The sequence below is a fragment of the Oryctolagus cuniculus genome, chromosome 7, assembly GCF_051225735.1.
Source record: "Oryctolagus cuniculus isolate XC-2025 breed Fujian yellow rabbit chromosome 7, ASM5122573v1, whole genome shotgun sequence".
NCBI classification, from domain to species: Eukaryota; Metazoa; Chordata; class Mammalia; order Lagomorpha; family Leporidae; genus Oryctolagus; species Oryctolagus cuniculus.
The window spans coordinates 60,625,730-60,643,804 of record NC_142873.1 but is presented as its reverse complement, the minus strand read 5'-3'; the positions used below and the strand labels follow the sequence as shown (position 1 = coordinate 60,643,804).

General features: G+C 49.5%; 1 protein-coding gene across 1 annotated transcript in view; it reads left to right on the top strand.

The window, feature by feature from the left end:
- Positions 1-17,029, top strand: part of KCNC4 (potassium voltage-gated channel subfamily C member 4) — a 71,924-nt gene extending 54,895 nt beyond the window's left edge. Inside the window, exon 4 of the mRNA XM_089337002.1 lies at positions 16,801-17,029. Within this exon, the coding sequence (XP_089193128.1) occupies positions 16,801-16,937 (137 nt within the window). The 3' untranslated portion in view covers positions 16,938-17,029. The remainder of the gene's footprint in view (positions 1-16,800) is intronic.
- Positions 17,030-18,075: the final 1,046 nt, after the last annotated feature.

The window sequence follows — 18,075 nt, the reverse complement described above, 5'->3', positions numbered from 1 at the left end:
AAAGAAAGGGAGAAAGAAAGAAAAGGAGAAAGAAAGGGAGAAAGAAAGAAAAGGAGAAAGAAAGAAAGGGAGAAAGGGAGAAAGGGAGGAAGGAAGGAAGGAAGGAAGGAAGGAAGGAAGGAAGGAAGGAAGGAAGGAAGATTAAAAGAGAGAGAGAGAGATCTTCCGGCTGCTGTTTCACTTCGTAAATGAATGCCACAGCTGGGGCTGGGCCAGGCCACAACCAGGAACCCAGAATTCCATCTGGGTCTCCCACATGGGTGACACGGTGACACGGGCCATCTCCTGCTGCTTTCCCAAACGCATTAGCACGGAGCAGGATCAGAAGCAGAGCAGCCGGGGCTCAAACTGGTGCTCCCATAAGAGATGCCAGCATCATAGGAGACGGCTTAACCCTCTGCGCCACAACACTGGCCCCTGGTGAGATATTTCATGTAGACACAGAGTGGGCACTAAGAAAGATGTCAGTTGAACCTGTTAGATGATGTCATCATCGCTTCCTCCTTACAAGGCCTTAAGGTCTTACAGATGCCCAAAGCCCAAGAACAAAATCCCTATCCCTGGGGAGCACCCTTAAGCTCTCAGTGGATTGAAACTGGAAACCCTGCTTCTGGGTTTGGGAGAACCAAATCCTTAATTCTCCAGGACTTCTCAGCCAAGAGGCATTTTCCTGAGAGCCGTATTCTCTCCTGGGAGGAGTAGAAACAATCCTGGGATTTTACTCTTCGCTTCCCCGCAGTGAGACATGCAGATGAACCAGCATGGAAAGGCCTGGCCTTGCTTGAGCTGCACGCCCAGGCCTGCTGTGAGCTCTGCAGTCACCCCTTTCCCGATAAATGAGTGTCTGAGCCAACGCCCGGCCAGGTTCTTTTTTTTTTTTTTAAGATTTTTAAATTTATTATTTGAAAGGCAGAGTTGCAGAGAGGCAGAGGCAGAGAGAGAGAGAGAGAGAGAGAGAGAGAGAGAGAAATCGCTGGTTTACTCCCCAAATGGCTGCAATGGCTGGAGCTGGGCCCATCTGAAGCCAAGAGCCAGGAGCTTCTTCCAGGTCTCCCATGCAGGTGCAGGAGCCCAAGGACTTGGGCCATCTTCTACTTTTCCCAAGCTATTAGCGGGGAGCTGGATCAGAAATAGAGAAACCAGGACTCGAACCAGTGGCCATATGGGATGCCAGTGTTACAGGCAGTGGCTTTACCCGCTACGTCACAATGATGGCCCCCATATAAGCTTTATAAGCTCTTGATTAGCCACCGTATGAGGCAAAAGCCATGACAATCTAATTAGAACTAAAAAGAAGTTGACAAAAAATTCAATATTTTCAAAATAATTTCCTGAGCTATAGCTAACATTTATTATTGTTAATAAAGGTTTTCCTAAGAATTTTTGCCTTGAGATATTAGCTAATGATAGCAGAAAGTTTCCCAATTAGTAAGATATTTAAAAATTAAGCATCTAGGCCATGAAGATAAACTTTCTCAATTTTTTCATTGATGTTTAAAGTCGTTATCATGCTTAATCCAGTATTTCACATTTCATTAAATATAACAGTAACCATATACAAAAATCTCTTGGTGTTTCTTAATAATTGCAAAACACGAAAAGTTGCATGCCTTAAGGGAAACATTTGCTTTTTCTACCATGAAAAATGGCTGTAATAATACATGAAAAACAAAATGGCAATTCAAAAATACAATCTTTTGTCAGCAGGCATTATTGAAAGACACATAGAAAACATTGCTGAAAAGCTTAAGAAATAAACATTAGGACAAAGTATAAGGGTATTTTCCAAAGTTCATGGAAAATTAAATTAAAAGATAAATTTATTTTGGTGCAAAAATTTTGGGAATCCATCCAGAGTTTCTTCATGATACACATTTTCCAAGAACTTTTTGAAAATGTCTCAAACATATGGATTTCACACTTTTTTGCATCAAAATACATCAATCTTTAAATTCCATTTGCCATGAAATTTTTTAAAAAGATTCATTTATCTATTTGAAAGTCAGAGTTACAGAGGAGAGGCAGAGAGAGAGAGAGAGAGAACATTTTCATCCACTGGCTCACTCCCCAAATGGCTGAAATGGCCCAGGCTGGGCCAGGCAGAAGCCAGAAGCCAGGAGCCTCATCTGGGTGTCTCATGTGGGTGCAGGGGCCCTAGCACTTGGGCCGTCTTCCACTGCTTTCCCAGGAACATTAGCAGGGAGCTGGATTGGAAGTGGAGCAGCTGAGTCTCAAACCGGCACCCACATGAGATGCCAGCACTGCAGGCAGAGGCTCTACCCACTGCGCCACAGCACCAATCCCCTCCATGAGGACCATTTGAAATGCTCTCTTCGCTACATATTTGACTAAAAATACAGAGATTTTTTAACATCTCAGTTAGTAAGATTTGCTAGATTTTGTTGAAATACTAGAAATATCTAAGAAACAGTTATTTTTGAGACACTAAAAGAAAGGTTTCTGGGAAAAGATTAAATTACGTGCTTAATGAGAGTGTTTTATGGGAAAACCACTGGCTGGAATGAATCGAGGGACCTGGGGGCCGGCCTTATGGCACAACAGGTTAAGCCGCTGCTGTGACGCTCGCACCCCTGGTCAGGCCGCTGGTTTGAGGTCTCACAACTCCTCTTCCAATCCAGTTCCCTGCTAATGTGCCTGGAAAGGCTTCTGAAGATGGCCCATGGGCCCCTGCCACCTACATGGGAGACCTGGATGGAGTTCCTGGCTCCTGGTTTTGGCCTGGCCCAGATCTGGCTGCTGTGGCTATTTGGGGAGTGAACCATTCATTGGATGATTCTCTCTCTCTCTCTCTCTCTCTCTCTCTTTCTCTCCCCCTGTTGCTCTCTCTTTCAAATAAATAAGTAAAAACAGGGGTCTGGAGTGGTTACAGAGATAGGAACACACTTGATATCCATTCACTGGGGAGCAAAGATGTTGAAGCCAGACATGTAATTAATTTAATTTTAAAATGGTCATTAAAATGTAATGGTCTTTATAGCACTTCATAATAGGACATGGAGTAATGAGGACAATCTTTTGATTCACACAGAGGTTTATGGGATGTACTTAAGAGAGCTACCAAACTTCTTTCCCATGTTTATTGCCTTCTTTGTTATGATGAATGACTATCCAATTTCTTCATAAGTACTCGAGTCTGTCCCTTCAAGACAAAGGTGATAAAGGAATTGGGTTTCTGGCACCCATAGGGGGACATGGATTTAGCTCCCAGCCCCTGGCACCAGTTCCAGCCCAGCCCCAGTTTTTGCAGGCATTTGGGGAGTGAGCCATAGAGTGGAAACTGTCTGTCTGTCTCTGTCTCTCAGTCTGTCAAATAAGTGACTTAAAAATTTTAAAAATCATCTTTGAGAAATCAAACCCATGCTGAAGAAAACACATGATTGGATGTTTCTATCATTACAGGTTTGCCTAAAGTAGTGCTTGCAACCCCTTTCAATCACCCACAGCTAGACACTTAAAGAAAGAATTGGAAACAGCATTTTCCACCTTTTTAACAAATCTTTTATTTGAAGGGTTGACATAGCTTTTGATTCCATTTTGTTCATACTATAAAAATATAATAATTGCGCAATAAGTAATTATAAAACAAAGTTATAAAAACCTTTGTATTAGCTTTGAAGACTGTGGGTGCTGAATGTATACTGCCTTAGACTGCTGACTTCTCACCACACCTTTTGATGCAACTGGACCCTCTATTTCTTTTATTTGAGAGACAGAAAGACAAATGTCAGAGCTGGAGTCAGGAGCCAGGAACTCAATCCAGGTCTCCCACGTGGAAGGCAGGAACCCAGATCCTTGGGCTATCACTGCTGCCAAACGGAGTCTGCAGTAGCAGGAAGCTGGAGTCAGGAGAGGAGCTGGGAATTGAACCCATGCACTCTGATGTGGAATGTGGGTGTCTTAGCTACCAGGCTAAACACCTGCCCCTGAGACGCTTGTGTTCTTCTTTGCTGGTTTCTTCTCTTGCCTGGCTTTCTCCACCCTTGCCCTGCAGGTGCTGCATCTGTGAGTGTGACGGTGACTTCCCCTTCTAGTCTTGGCTCTCACCATGTTGAAACCTGATGTCTCTGGCTTCTTGCAGGCCACGTAATATAGCCGTGGTTCTGCCTCACCTGCCTCTGTTGATTCTTCTCCAGGAACTCATTCTCATCCCTACTTATCTGAGTCTAAGTTTGTGACAAGACCCCATTCAGTTCCTGCTTCCTTCCTGTGCCTCTTTGGCCCTGACTTCCTCAGTCCTCTTTGACCTTGCCCCTGTCTGAATGCCTTTCTCCAGGGCTCGCTTGCATAATCGGGCACCTTAAGAGGCACTTGTCATGACAGGGTGCCCTATTTCTCCAGACGGGCTGTCAAACTTGTGAGTACCGCACTGTGAGACCCCCTGCAGCCCCAGTACCCAGAACAGAGACCGGGAACAGCGTGGTGTACAGTACGCAGGCCTTGCTCAGGAGATGCGTGTTGACAAGAGTGACATCTGGGGCCAGCACGGTGACTTGTTTGCATGTGTCACTTGCACTTTTTTCTATAGGGGGAAGGGTGCTGTTCATGTACCCTAGCTCTAGATTTTCTGTCTGCCTGGTGGCGGAGAGGACATATGGGGTCAGGAGGGGTGGGGCTGCTTAGCCTGTTCTGAAGGGGACAGTCAGCTACCCTGAGCCCAGGGAACTGAGGGCTAGACACTGGCGGCTCATCCCTTGGGTAAGAGTTACGATAATAACAGCTGTTCTGGGCCAAAATACATTTAGTGACATCCTGGGAGAGTTTGGTGCATGAGGCATGCTTTAAAAATACATGAGAATTTAAGATTTTTTCACACCTGCTGGGGAAACATGTCCTCCCATCTAGGCTAATATTAGGGCTGTTTATTTTCTAAGGCTGACATTTCCTTGGCCATCTAAGATTGCTGCTGGAGATAGAATGACTGATATAGACTTTGGCATCCTTTGTCCAGCAAGGATTAGCAAGGGTAAGGAGGTGCAAGTTGGAGCAGCACAGACAGACAGACGCCCAGAAACATGTGTGCTACCCGCCACAGGGCATCATCTGACCCACAGTTGTTTCTCGGGTCAATGTGACTCTTACATAAAGGAGTCCAGCTCAGAGGGGCTATTCTTTTACTTTAAAAAAAAAAGATTTATTTTATTTATTTGAAAGAGTTACAGAGAGGTAGAGACAGAGAGAGAGAGGTCTTCCATCTGCTGGTTCACTCCCCAGATGGCCACAATGGCTGGAGGGGAGCCAATCTGAAGCCAGGAGCCAGGAGTTTCTCCAGGTCTCCCATGTGGATGCAGGGTCCCAAGGACCTGAGCCATCTTCTTCTGCTTTCCCAAGCTATAGCAGAGAGCTGGATCAGAAGAGAAGCAGCTGGGACTAGAACCAGTGACCATATGGGAAGCCAGAGCTTTAGGCCAGGGCTTTAACCTGTTGTGCCACAGTGCCGGTCCTGGGATATTCTTTTAAAAATATTTATTTTATTTATTTGAAAGGCAAAATCATAAAAAGAGGGAGAGATGGAGAGAGAGGGAAAGAGAGAGATGGAGAGATCTTTGGTCACTGGCTCACTCACCAAATGAATGCAATGACTGGGGCTGAGCCAGGATGAAGTCAGGAGCCTGGAGCTTCTTCCAGGTCTCCCACATGGGTATAGGGGACCAAGCACTGGGCCATCCTCCACTGCTTTTTCAGGCACATTAGCAAGGAACTGGATGGGAAGTGGAGCAGCCAGGACTCAAACCAGCGCCCATAAGGGATGCCGGTGTCACAAGTGGTGGCTTAACTTGCTGTGCACAAGACCAACCCCAGAGAAGGGTATTTCATGAGGGGGACCTATAAGCTCAAGTGTCCAATTTTGTACATAGCATAAGAAATAGCTCTTCAGGTGGGAGACAGACACTACTTTGGGAGAACAATTTAAGGCAATAGCCTCTCTTCCCTAAAACAAAACCAAACTCCTTCAAACTTGAAGTGAGGAGGGGATCCAAACTTTGAGCGGGGTCTTCATTTGAGGAAGGCCCTTCACAAGTATCTGTTCTCTATGGGCTTTGCCTCCTTTTGGGTACAAAGCTGCCTATTCTCCCCGGCCAAATGGATGAGGAACAAGTCTCTTTCCCAGGCTGCCTTTAGTATAACTGAAGTGGACTAGGAGTCCCAAGGGAACTTCACATCTGCAAGATAAGAAAACTTTCTCTCTCCTCTTTGAGGGTTTCATGATTGAGTCTATCAAACAGAGTGAGCAGATGAACAGGAGAAAAATTATGCCAATATATTAGGTACATGGGAGCATCACATGATCTCAGGGACTTGGGAATTTGAATTGCTACATCTGAGGGACCTTTGTCTCTGAAAGGGCTCATGCATATCCTAGTTCCAGTGTTGCTCTGGCTTTTTGGTTCCGCTAGGCATATCCTCCCTCATCTGCACATGCCCAAGCCATGAGACGTGCCACACCTCAGGTCCCTAATGTGGGTTCTGTATATGCAGTGGGCTGCCATGCCCTAAAAAGAAGGGACTTGAAAAAATACATCAGATTCATTATTAAAGCATAAAACGGGGGAGATTTCAGGGAAAGAATGGGGAACCACAACAAAAGAGGTTTTCATGTTTGGGGCATCAGGGGAAACCTCGTAAAAGGGCAGCCTGATGGGCCGGCGCTGTGGCACAGCAGGTTAATGCCCTGGCCTGAAGTGCTGGCATCCCATATGGGTGCCGGTTCTAGTCCTGGCTGCTCCACTTCTGATCCAGCTCTCTGCTATGGCCTGGGATAGCAGTGGAAGATGGTCCAAGTCCTTGGGTCCCTGCACCTGTGTGGGAGACCAGAAGAAGCTCCTGGCTCCTGGCTTTGGATCAGCACAGCTCCAGCCGTTGCGGCCAACTAAGGAGTGAACCATTGGATGGAAGACCTCTCTCTCTCTCTCTCTCTCTCTCTCTCTCTGCCTCTCCTCTCTCTGTGTAACTCTGACTTCCAAATAAATAAATCTTAAAAAAAAAAAAGGCGGGAGGCAGCCCGATACCACTCCTGAAAGCATGGAGGTATTAGGGCGGTGTGGGGATGGGGTGGGGAGTGGCTTCCGAGACTCTGCCTGAGGACCCAAGAAGCACGGCTGAGCACTTACTAGACGCAGTCTCTCTTCTGCTTAAATACAGTTCCCTCAGTCCCCGCAGTGGCTGTGCGCACAGGGGGGAAACAATGGGAAGCAAAGTGGCAGATCAAGGAGGCAAGTGCAGGCTTTGTGTCATGCAGGTCCCAACACAGGAGCTGACCTTGAAGCAGTCCGTGGGTGCAGGGCTGAGTGAGGAGGGGAGGAGTGGCGTGCAGAAACGCCAGGTCTCACAGCCAAGGCCAGCCCCAGCACACTGCTTCTTCACGAGGAGCAGCAAGAACGTCTGGAAGATTCTCAGAACTCTTCAGAAACTGGGAACACAGTCCTTCATCGTTGGCAACCCTTATTGAGTCCCTACCAACAGCCAGGCTTGCTCTAAGCAGTTTGCTTCGGCTAACTCATTTAATCTCCCCAGCAACCCTGGGAAGTAAGAACTATTATTGTTTGTTTTACAAAGAGGAAAGGTTAAACAACTTGCCTACACGCACAGAACCCATAAATAGCAGAGCTGGGATTCGAACCCAAGTGGTTCAGCCCCAGTCTCTGCTCCCAGCTGTACAGGTGCCGCCACTATTGTTGCCATTCTTCACCCTGATTGGCCCTTTTGTTAACTTCACTCCTGGTGATGGCCCCATTTCTTCCCCTTAAGTCCTTGGAATTTGTACTCCAACAGACCTAGATACCTGAAGCCGTGGGTTTCCTGAGATCCTGAGTGCCCCAGGCCTTGGTTTACCACTGCCATGGGGCTGTGTGCTCCATCGGATGCCCCCTTACCATCCATCTCCTGGCTAGTTTCCCTGGAGCAGCCCAGTCTCTCACTGTGGCTAAGCAAATGGCTTCCACCAAGGGACCTGCAGCAGAACGAAGTGTGGCAGCCTCAGAGGTCTCGTGGCTTCCATTTAGCAAGCAGCTCAGGCTCGTCTGCAGGCAGAGCCCTTGGGGGAAAACGCTGCTGTTCATCACTCGTGCGGCTGAGATTGGCGCCAGCGCCTGCGAAGGGTGAGCTTTGCTGGGGAGAAGCACCAGCTCTCAGGGGGCTGTGGGGGGTGGGGGGAGACCGGCAAGGGCTGGGGCCCCTGCGGCTGCTGCTGGGCTCCATCCCAGGTCCTCAGGCTGCCCACGGCGGACACCCTCACTCCATTCTGAAGCAGAAGAACCTGGAGTTTGCTTGTTTACTGTTTAGACTGCAGCTGCTGTCTAGGGGTTTTCTTTGAAGCAAACTGGTAAGCTCTGAGGCACGAAAGTACATTTCTGGCTCACTGCTGTGCGCGTCATCCAGATCCCAGCACATGAGTGCACACACACACACATCCTCTCTCTCTGTCACACACACACACACACACACACACATTCAGTGGATATAAAGCCTGTCCTTATTCTCCTGCTGCCTCCATTTCCTTCTGGATCTGCACATTCCAGATACCACCATCTGCCCATTTCACCACACACACGCACACACACAAACACACACACAAACACACAAACATAAACACACACACAAATGCAGGTACAGACACACACAGACAAGCACAGACACACACACATAAACACGAACACATGCCCAAATGCCTAACAGTCTGGCTCCTGCTTCCTGCTCTGGCCAATGAAACTTCACTTCAGCCTCCTTAAGATGACACCATGCCCTTAACAACCATATATATATATATTTTTTTAAAGAAATCATCTTTTTAAAAAGTATTGATCTTTGTATTTGAGAGACAGAGAAATGGAGAGATAGAAAAACAAAAACAAACAAACAAACAAACAAACACACAAACAAAAACCACAGAGATCTCCTTGTCTGCCAAACTCCCCCGCCCCCGACAAATGCTTGCAACAGCTGGGGCTGGACTGAACCAGGCCTGAGCCAGGAGGCAGGAGCTCCATCCAGATCTCCCACGTGGGTAGCAGGAAGCTAGAACCGCAGAGTAGCCAGGGCTTCAACCAAGCACTGCTGGATAGAATTGCAGGCATCACAAGCGGCGGCTTAACAGCAGTGCCACATGCCTGAACCTGGTCACCATCTTATCCTGTGCCTTTTAACAAGACACAGCTCCTCCTAATTCGTGACCATGTTCAATCCTCCTGGCTCCACTTCCCGTATTCTTCACCCCCATGGCAGGGTCACCTTCTGGGGGAAGCAAATCCCTTCCCTCCCCTGCCCCTCCCAGGCCTTCCTGTAACATAGCATCTGAACACATGTGTATTTTGTTTTCACTTAAATTTATTGAGGTGCACTTCACACAGGCAAAACATAGCTTTTGGGGAATACAATTCTAAGACTTGTGACAAACATGCATGCCTGTATAACCACAGACAGAGTAGTCCCATCACCCCCAAATGTCCCCTCTTACACCTGTGCTCTCTCTCTCTCTCTCTTTTTTTTTTTTTTTTTTTTTTGACAGGCAGAGTGGACAGTGAGAGAGAGAGACAGAGAGAAAGGTCTTCCTTTACCCATTGGTTCACCCTCCAATGGCTGCCGCGGCCGGCGCGCTGCAGCCGGAGCACCATGCTGATCCGATGGCAGGAGCCAGGTGCTTCTCCTGGTCTCCCATGCAGGTGCAGGGCCCAAGGACTTGGGCCATCCTCCACTGCACTCCCGGGCCACAGCAGAGAGCTGGCCTGGAAGAAGGGCAACGGGGAAAGAATCTGGCACCCCGACCGGGACTAGAACCCGGTGTGCCAGCGCCGCTAGGTGGAGGATTAGCCTAGTGAGCTGCAGTGCTGGCCACCTGTGCTCTCAACCCTGGCCTCTTGCAACTGCCACTAAGGGTTGGTTTTCTTTTCCTCCTCTCAGACTTTGCCTTTTCCAGAACGTCACATCTGGAGCTTGGCTTGTTTCACTGGAGGAATCCTTTGGCGATTCGTCCTGTCGTTGCATGGCTCTGTGGTCCACTTCTTTTTAATGCTGGGTAGTATTCCAAAGTATGGATGCACCACATTTGTTTACCAATTCTCCAGATGAAAGACATTTGAGTCATTTTCAGTTTGGGGCAATTATGAAGAAAGCTGAGGGGCTGCGCTGTGGCATAGCAGGTTAAGCCATGGCCTGCAGTGCTGGCATCCCATAGGGGTGCTAGTTCAAGTCCCAGCTGTTCCACTTCCAATCCAGATCCCTGCTAATGCACCTGGGAAAGCAGCAGAAGATGGCCCAAATGCTTAGGCCCCTGCACCCATGTCAGAGACCTAGAGGAAACTCCTGGCTCCTGGCTTCAGCCTGGCCCAGTCCTGGTTGTGGCAGCCATCTGGGGGAGTGAACCGGTGGATGGAAGATCTTTCTCTCTCTGTCTCTTCTTCTCTCTCTCTGTAACTCTGACTTTCAAAAAAATACATAAATCTTAAATTTAAAAAAAAGAGAGACCTGATATAAACATTCATGTAGAGGTTTTTATGGAGATCTGTGTTTTCCTTTCTCCTGGGAAAATACCTAGAAATGGGATTTCTGAGTTGCTAGGTAAGTGTATATTTAACTTTTAAGAAAATGCCAAACTGTTTCCAAAAATTGCCACAGTATTTTGCATTTCTGCCAGGGACGTGTGACAGATCCAGTTGCTCCACATCCTGACCAATACTGGATGTTGCTAGAGTCGCCACCACACTCTCCCTCCATGTGCTCCAACAGTATTTTAATGAGCTTTTTTGTGTTTCTTTCTCTCAAATGGCAGTTCTAGAAGGCAGAATGTGGGATTTGTTCATTTCTTTATTGCCTACACAGCATACATCAGGGTGGGAGCTCCGCAGATTTCACATATGTGAATGAATGCATGGAGCTTTCCAGGTGGCCTGGCAGTTTCTGGAGGACACGGCTACGGAGGCCCCCTCCTTCTCACCCGGGACAGCACTGTGGTGCCTGCCCCTCATGTCATGGGTTGGCACCTGCTCTACCTCTGTCCTCATGCCACCCTCAGACTGCCCTCTCTGGTCCCTTTCTCTTAGAGTGATGCCTGCTGCATTAGTCTCATTCCCTCGGGAATACACTGGGTGCAAAGGGGACCCTCCCCTCAGGGAATCAGACAAGGAACTCCAATGGAGGACAATTACTTATGCCTAGAAGGTTCCAATCAAAGCTCAGGAAGTGGGTGAGCATACACTGATAACCTCAGAGCAGCCCCTCAGCCCCATGGGCCTGTCTCCAGCCACTCATTGCGAGTCCAGCAAGTTGTTCCCATGGTGTGGCTCCTGGGCTTCCCAAGAGAGGCAAGTTGCCCACCAGAGGAGGTGAACACAGCCAAGACCAGTGGGCAGATCTAAGAAAGGAACACTGCAAAGGAGCTCAGGTGAGGAAGGTGAGGAAGGCCCACACAACCACGCCCCATGCAGTGGGGCGGCACAGGAAGGGAGGCGGTGCCTGCAGGAGCTGACTTGGATCTCCTGACCCAACCCCACGGTATCAAGGTCAGCAGGCAGGCAGGGCTCTGAGGGTCTGACCACGGGGTGTCTGGCCTGGCCTGGCCTCCCCACCCCAAGGCACCTTGGACTGGCCTCCATGCAGAGCGACACACCCTGGGACAGTGGAGGAATCTATTGGCGTGGAAGAGCAGCTCCTCAGTAGATCTGGACACCGGGGCACAGGATGGAACTCTCCTGGAGGATCTTGTCAGGAGGCCGGGGCGCAGAGCAGAGATCCTGGGCATTGCAATTCTGGAAGAGGGGCAGAAACAAACAGAACACAAACGACAAGTGGCTTTCCTAGTCAGGGACATTTGGCTGCACTTGTGTGGACTGGCAGGTGCTAGAGGCTGCCCAGATCTTGGAGAAACTGAACAAAGAGAAATTAAACCTCTGGAGGCAGGATGGCTGTGAGCGCGAGGCGAGGACAGCTGAGTGCTGACCATGTGGTTGGGAAAGGCCGGGTCAGGGACGGTCAAGAAGAAAAGAACCGTACAGGTCATCTACTGCAAACCCCCACTTTCTGCAGGGGAGAGAGCTGAGACCTGAGAGGGGAGATGGGGGGAAGGGCACAGGCCTGTGGCCACCTGGCTTGTTAGGTAAGACTGGAACCCAGGTCTTTGGGCCCTTGGGAGTAATTTTGAATCTAGACTCCTGGAAGTTCTTCAGGAAAATCCCATTTAGAAAATTTTAGTTCAAGAACAGAAGGCTCAAGATGAGAGGGCAGACTTGTCTGAGCCCAGATGTGTTTGGCCTGGTTCCTGCCTTTCCAAACTACCTGCCCTTGTGTGGTCTCTGGCTAGGGGGGTTTAGGCCTGAGAGAGCGGTGCCCATGGACAGCTCTCTCCTTCTTCCGAAAACCATTCCAACAAAACGTGGGCTGCCTGTTTCCCGGAAGCTTTAGGTTCCATTTGGCCAAGAAACAGGAAATGCTGCAGGCAGGGCTGCTTGTCGTGTGAGGTACAGCAGAAGGTGGGCAGGGCGGGGGCTGCAGAGGACGCTGGCCCCATCACATGCTCTGGGACTCTTCCCTCTTGCTGCCAGCTGACATGCGGGGGACCCTCGGTGCTTAGGGGCTGAGGAGGCGTTGGCTCTGCTCACATAGAAAAGGCTAAGAGTGACCTGAAGCTTAGACCACACGATCACCCATAACTACCCTATGTTCTTCTAAATTATTGATACCTCGTGACAGAGTCCCTCTTCCTGCCACAGTCTTCTGTAAAGCTGTGCACCTTTGAAAATCTCATGGACCAGTTTGTTCTGGGGTACCTGGTCCAGCCTGTCTCCCTCTCTGGGATCTGTCTCGGTCCATGAGCGCCACCGAAGGGACAGGCTCAGCTGCCGTGTTGTTCCGTGTGCCCTCCCAGCTACAGCTGATTGGTCCAGAATCAGAGCCTATCTTAATGTTGAACAGTCTACTGGCAGGTGAGGAACCAAGCAGAGTTATCCTCTCAAGGATTTTAAGTACAGCTTGTTCTACAGAATCCATTCAGTGTTCCAGAGTTACCGAGAGTTGGGAACGTTGCCCACCAGCCAAAAGCTATAAAGAGGCTGAAGTTATCAGGAGATGGAAAAGCACTCCTGAGTAAGTAGCAGTGAGAGAAGTGTCCCCCTCCCACCCTTCATGTGCAAACAGAAGAGACCCACGGGTGGGGACAGAGAAGGAGAATCAAAGGCAGAGGGCCTTGGGTCATTTCAAAGAGGGCCTGTGTGGCTCTGAAACCAGGAGCTCTTAGTGCGAGGATCAAAGACGAAGTCTCCAAAGGATGCCGCAGCCTCCCAGTGGTGCTGTTTTCTCAAGGCAACGTGAGACTTAGCCACTCACACTCATGACAGTTCACTCGTAACAAGCTGTAACTGGGGATGTGGGAAAGTGAACAAATGTCTTGGAATGAATGTCTCGTCATTTAGAGAGAGAGGGAGAGAGAGAGAGAGAGAGAGTCAGTCTAGCTTACGCTCCAACAGGTCAGATTCCCCAGGTCCAGTTTCCAAGACACTGGGCTGCACTTTATTTCCAGGAAGAGTCCCATGACCTAACAATAGCGACCTCCTTTATTTTGGCTGACACGAGTGCTTCTCTGTTCTTCGCATCTGCCAAATCCGTGCCTTTATCTTCATGTAATCTGATTTCGTGTATTATAGAAATGACCGCTGCTCAGTCTCTAACGGAAGGCCCTTGAGTTGGCCGTGATGTCTATCTAAATCTCCACGGTTCCCATGACGATGGGTCTTGGTGGAAGGAAGCACCAGAAAGAAGCCGAGTGAGGAGAGGAAGGCAGATACCTTCGGCTGTGGCACTGAAGTGTCCTGGGAGCGGAGAGAGGGCTTCTAGTTAGAGCTAGAGAGTGTCCTTCATTGGCTTGCTGTGGTCCCCAGAGAGAACTGTCCACTGTCTCAGCCGGCCCCTTCACTCGTTCCACAGACATTTATTATGGCCAAATAGGGGCCTGACCCCAAGCTCAATGCAGAGGGAACAGATAAATAGGACATATTTTCTTCTCTTTAATGAGGGAGACAAACATTTTTGGCACTTTGCTGTTACTGCAACTGACAGTTATGGACTACTTTTCCTGAGAATTATTTATCTCTGTGTTAGTTCCTTCTTTGAGATGACAACACCCTGCATTGTCATCTCCCTCTCCCTCCACTGAGACTTGGACCAGACCCGACACTCAGAAAGTGACTGGAGAGTCGACCAGAGAGTTTGAACTGGGTTGCTCTTTCATGTCTACCCTAGGGAGTAGACCCTGGCCCTGACCAGCAAATTCTGGAAATATGTGCTCCCTTCTGGTCACAGGGGAGGCCAGGGAGGGGTGAGGAACATGAGTACAACCATTCAAATCCATGCTGGGGCAGAACTCCAGGCAAACGCCCCCTGGGTGTGGGTGTAGGTGAGTGGTCTTGGAGCTTATGGATAAAACCACTCCTCTGAGCAGAGCCAGTCATTGCAAAGCCTACTGGAAGCTCTGAGTTTTCCGAGCAAGTGACCCAGACCAGAGAGTCAGCACCAGCTGTCGGGAAGGCCTGAGACTCTCCCAGCACCAACCCAGGAAAAGTGGGTGCTTCCTGAGGACCTGAAAGTCGGGAAGAACTGAATGTGTGCTTTGTGGCCTTTATACGTGAAGAATGGGTTGCTGGAAATGGGGTGATTTTCATGGTGTCCAGGCAGACTCTGAGCATGCACATCAGTGTCTCTAGTTTTGTCAGGAAAGGTAGCCTGATGAGGCCCCGCGGGTACCTTGCCTCCTTGGCAGGAATTCTTCCACAGCACAGATGTAGGTATCTGCCTCTACGGCACAATATATTGAACATTAAACGCATAATCATAACTCCAGCCTCCCACATTCTGTCTCGATACCACACAATCAATGCTTTTTTAAAAAAAGACTTAATCCTTTGATTTGAAAGGTAGAGTAAATGCAAGGAAGAGGGGAGAGAGAGAGAGAGCGAGAGAGAGAGTGCGCACTTCCATCTGCTGGTTTACTCCCCAAATGCCCAAAACAGCTGGCGCTAGACCAGATAGAAGCCAAGAGCTAGGAACTCCATCTGGGTCTCCAAGATGGCACAAGCACTTGAGCCATCATCTATTGCCTCCCAGGTGCATTGGCAGGAAGCTGGATTGGTCGTGCTGATTAGCTTGGAAGCAGGGATCCCAAGCAGTGGCTTAACCTGTTGTGTCTCAGTGCCCACTCCTGCAACCAGCTCTTGAGTCTTGCAATCCAAGTTGTATTTCTCATGTCAACTCTGATTTATCATCAATCTCTTAGGAGGCTGATCAACACGAGACAGTCTAAATGCAAAAGCATCCTCTTCAGGCAGAGCGAGCAGGACATTCTGTATTCAAGACATCACAGAAACAAGTGTCCTAAGAGCCCCAAGAGCTTAATATCTCATGCAGGAGCAGTGCGTCATGTCACTATGCCAAAAACAAATCCAAGAGTGACAAATATGGAGCTGCATGGGAAAGTCTGCAGAAGAGAATTGGTACAAGGCGGCTCTCCCAAAAGTTCTCAACAGAATTGGTCGATGGTCATAGAGGTCAGATGCACTTACCAATGTGGACAGACAGTTTTTAATTAGCTATAGACCCACGTTTTACAGAATGCAAAGGCCTTGGAACCTGCACCAGGGTTACCTTCCACCCCACCCCCTTCCAACATCTAAATGTGGCTATTTCCTTCCACTATTTCAGTAATCCCAGGGGCTTGGGCTCACTTGATACGAGTGATAATATAAGTGAAGTCGAGACAGAACACACATCATAAAAAATGTCCAGGGCCAGCAAAATGCCTTTGAAATTGCTTGCTTTTTAGCTGGAAATGTGCGATGGCATAGCGGGAGCAGGTTTTGATGCCTGCATTAGGAAGATAATAGAAATGTAATGCTACTCTCTGCGCCGCTGTTAATGCCGTGGGCAACTCCGGGCTCTAACAAATTAACAGTGGGATGTTCTTTGCTATAAGAAAAAGGAAAATAAGGTTTACTGGTGAAATGGACAGCCCACCACATTTCGTATTCCGTCACCTCATCCGCCCCTGAGATAGCTCATCTGTCACCAGCCTTGGAGTTCTTTCTCTCCGGATGAAACTTAGGTCCTCCGTTCCCCTTCAACATCAAGATCTATGAAGTCTGACATCCGAGTCAGCAGCACTGCCACGGAGCTGCTGCTTCCAACTCTAAATCCAGGCACACTCTGTTCTCAACTGGATTCCAGGAAGGTCTGAGTAGGAATCAACATTCTGCCGCAGACCCCGCACCCCCAGGAGAGGGGCGTGGACTGGAGCAGAAGCCTTGCTGACGAAATTCGGGCTAACTTGGAACATTTTTATATAGCTGTGTTCTAAGTGAATGACCACTCCAGCCACATAGTTCTAAGACCCCGTCTTTGTGTGGGGGGGAATTAGACAAGAAGCCTCCAGGGAAGGTGACCAAAGAAGAAATCAAGCTTGCCTTGACCTCAGCACCCTTTAGGCTCTCGGTTTCTTTATTCATGACTTGAGTCAGTGGCTTTCGATGAAGCATGGTTTGTGCTTCTAAGGGAACATTTGGCAGTGTCGGAAGGTATTTTGGGTTGTAGCAATGTGAGGGAATGTGCAGTACCATTAGCATCTATGGACGCGGCTCAACAGCCTGCCACGTGCAGACTTTACATGCCTTCACAACAAAAAAGCTCTTGGTTTAAAGGGCCAAGTGGGCCCCCACCCTGTGGCGTAGTGGGTAAAGCTGCCACCTGCAGTGCTGGCATCCCATATGGGCACTGGTTCAAATTCCAACTGCTCTGCTTCTGATCCAGCTCTCTGCTATGCCTGGGAAAGCAGTGGAGGATGGTCCAAGTCCTTGGGCCCCTGCACCCTCGTGGGAGACCTGGAAGAAGCTTCTGGCTTTGGATTGGCACAGCTTCAGCCGCCATTGCAGCCATCTGGGGAGTGAACCAGTGGATGGAAGACCTCCTCTTTCTCTCTCCCTCTCCTTCTCTCTGTAACTCTGCTTTTCAAATAAACAAAGAAAATCTTTAAAATAAATAAGAGTCAAGGCTCTCCCCAGCCAAAGCCTCGCACTGAGAACCACACCTCAGCTTCTCTGGGCTGCTGACTGCCCTGGCTCTCCAGCTTGTGGATGGCCTGTTGCCAGGCTTCTCAACTTCCAAAATGCCACCCAGAGCCCCCTTGGAGATATCTACGTAGATACACGGTTCGTTGGCTCTGTCACTCTGGAGCTCCCTGACGGACACACCAGCGTCCGCCATCCCCCTGCTGTGTCCCGGAGCTGCTGTGTCACATTCCCTGCCCAGAGCTGCTGGGTGGTGGTAGCCAGCCTAGCCTTCCTGGAACCCCCCACGAAGCAAACAGCCGCAAGCCCTGAGCATCGCTCAGAGCCCGCTGCGGGCGTTAGATCCAGGCTCCCTGGGGTAGGGGTGGGGGTTTCTACGCCAGCAAAGTCACGTGGCTGCTGAGCCAAGAAACGCTGTCTTGCGGTTCGGGAAACTTCATCCGTTCCCTGGCTCCGGGCCAAAGCAATCATTTGAAGGTGTTTGGAGTGGGGGCCTGGAGAGGATGCTGCTTTGCTGTTTTGTTTCTCCCCTGCCCCAGACCTGCCGTCTGCAGACAGGACAGGCTAATGAGCTGCTCAAGCAGAATTCACCCAGCAATAGTTGTGAGGCTGCCCTGTAGGCTTGTTCTGGAAGGTTCTGAAGCTCCAGGCTTGGAATGAGGGGAGGCTGGAGATCCACTGCGTGTTTGGGGGAGACAGGAAAGGAGGAGCCCCTGAGGAAGACACCAAGGGGGTCAGGTGGAGGGAGGAGGAATTAGAGGAGCTGTGCTTTCTGCACCCCCTCTCGGATGTGTACACACTCACACACACACACACACACACAGGCTCACAGCAGAGGAGCTGGGCGGCTGGGCTCTTGTGTCTGTGCTGCTGCTCATGGGAGCCAATTGCCTTCCCTGTCTAGGCCTCAGTTTGCTCATCTGTAAAACAGGCCCTGCCTGTAAAGGGTCCAGGAGTTGGGGGGCCGGCGCCGCGGCTCACTAGGCTAATCCTCCACCTAGCGGCGCCGGCACACCGG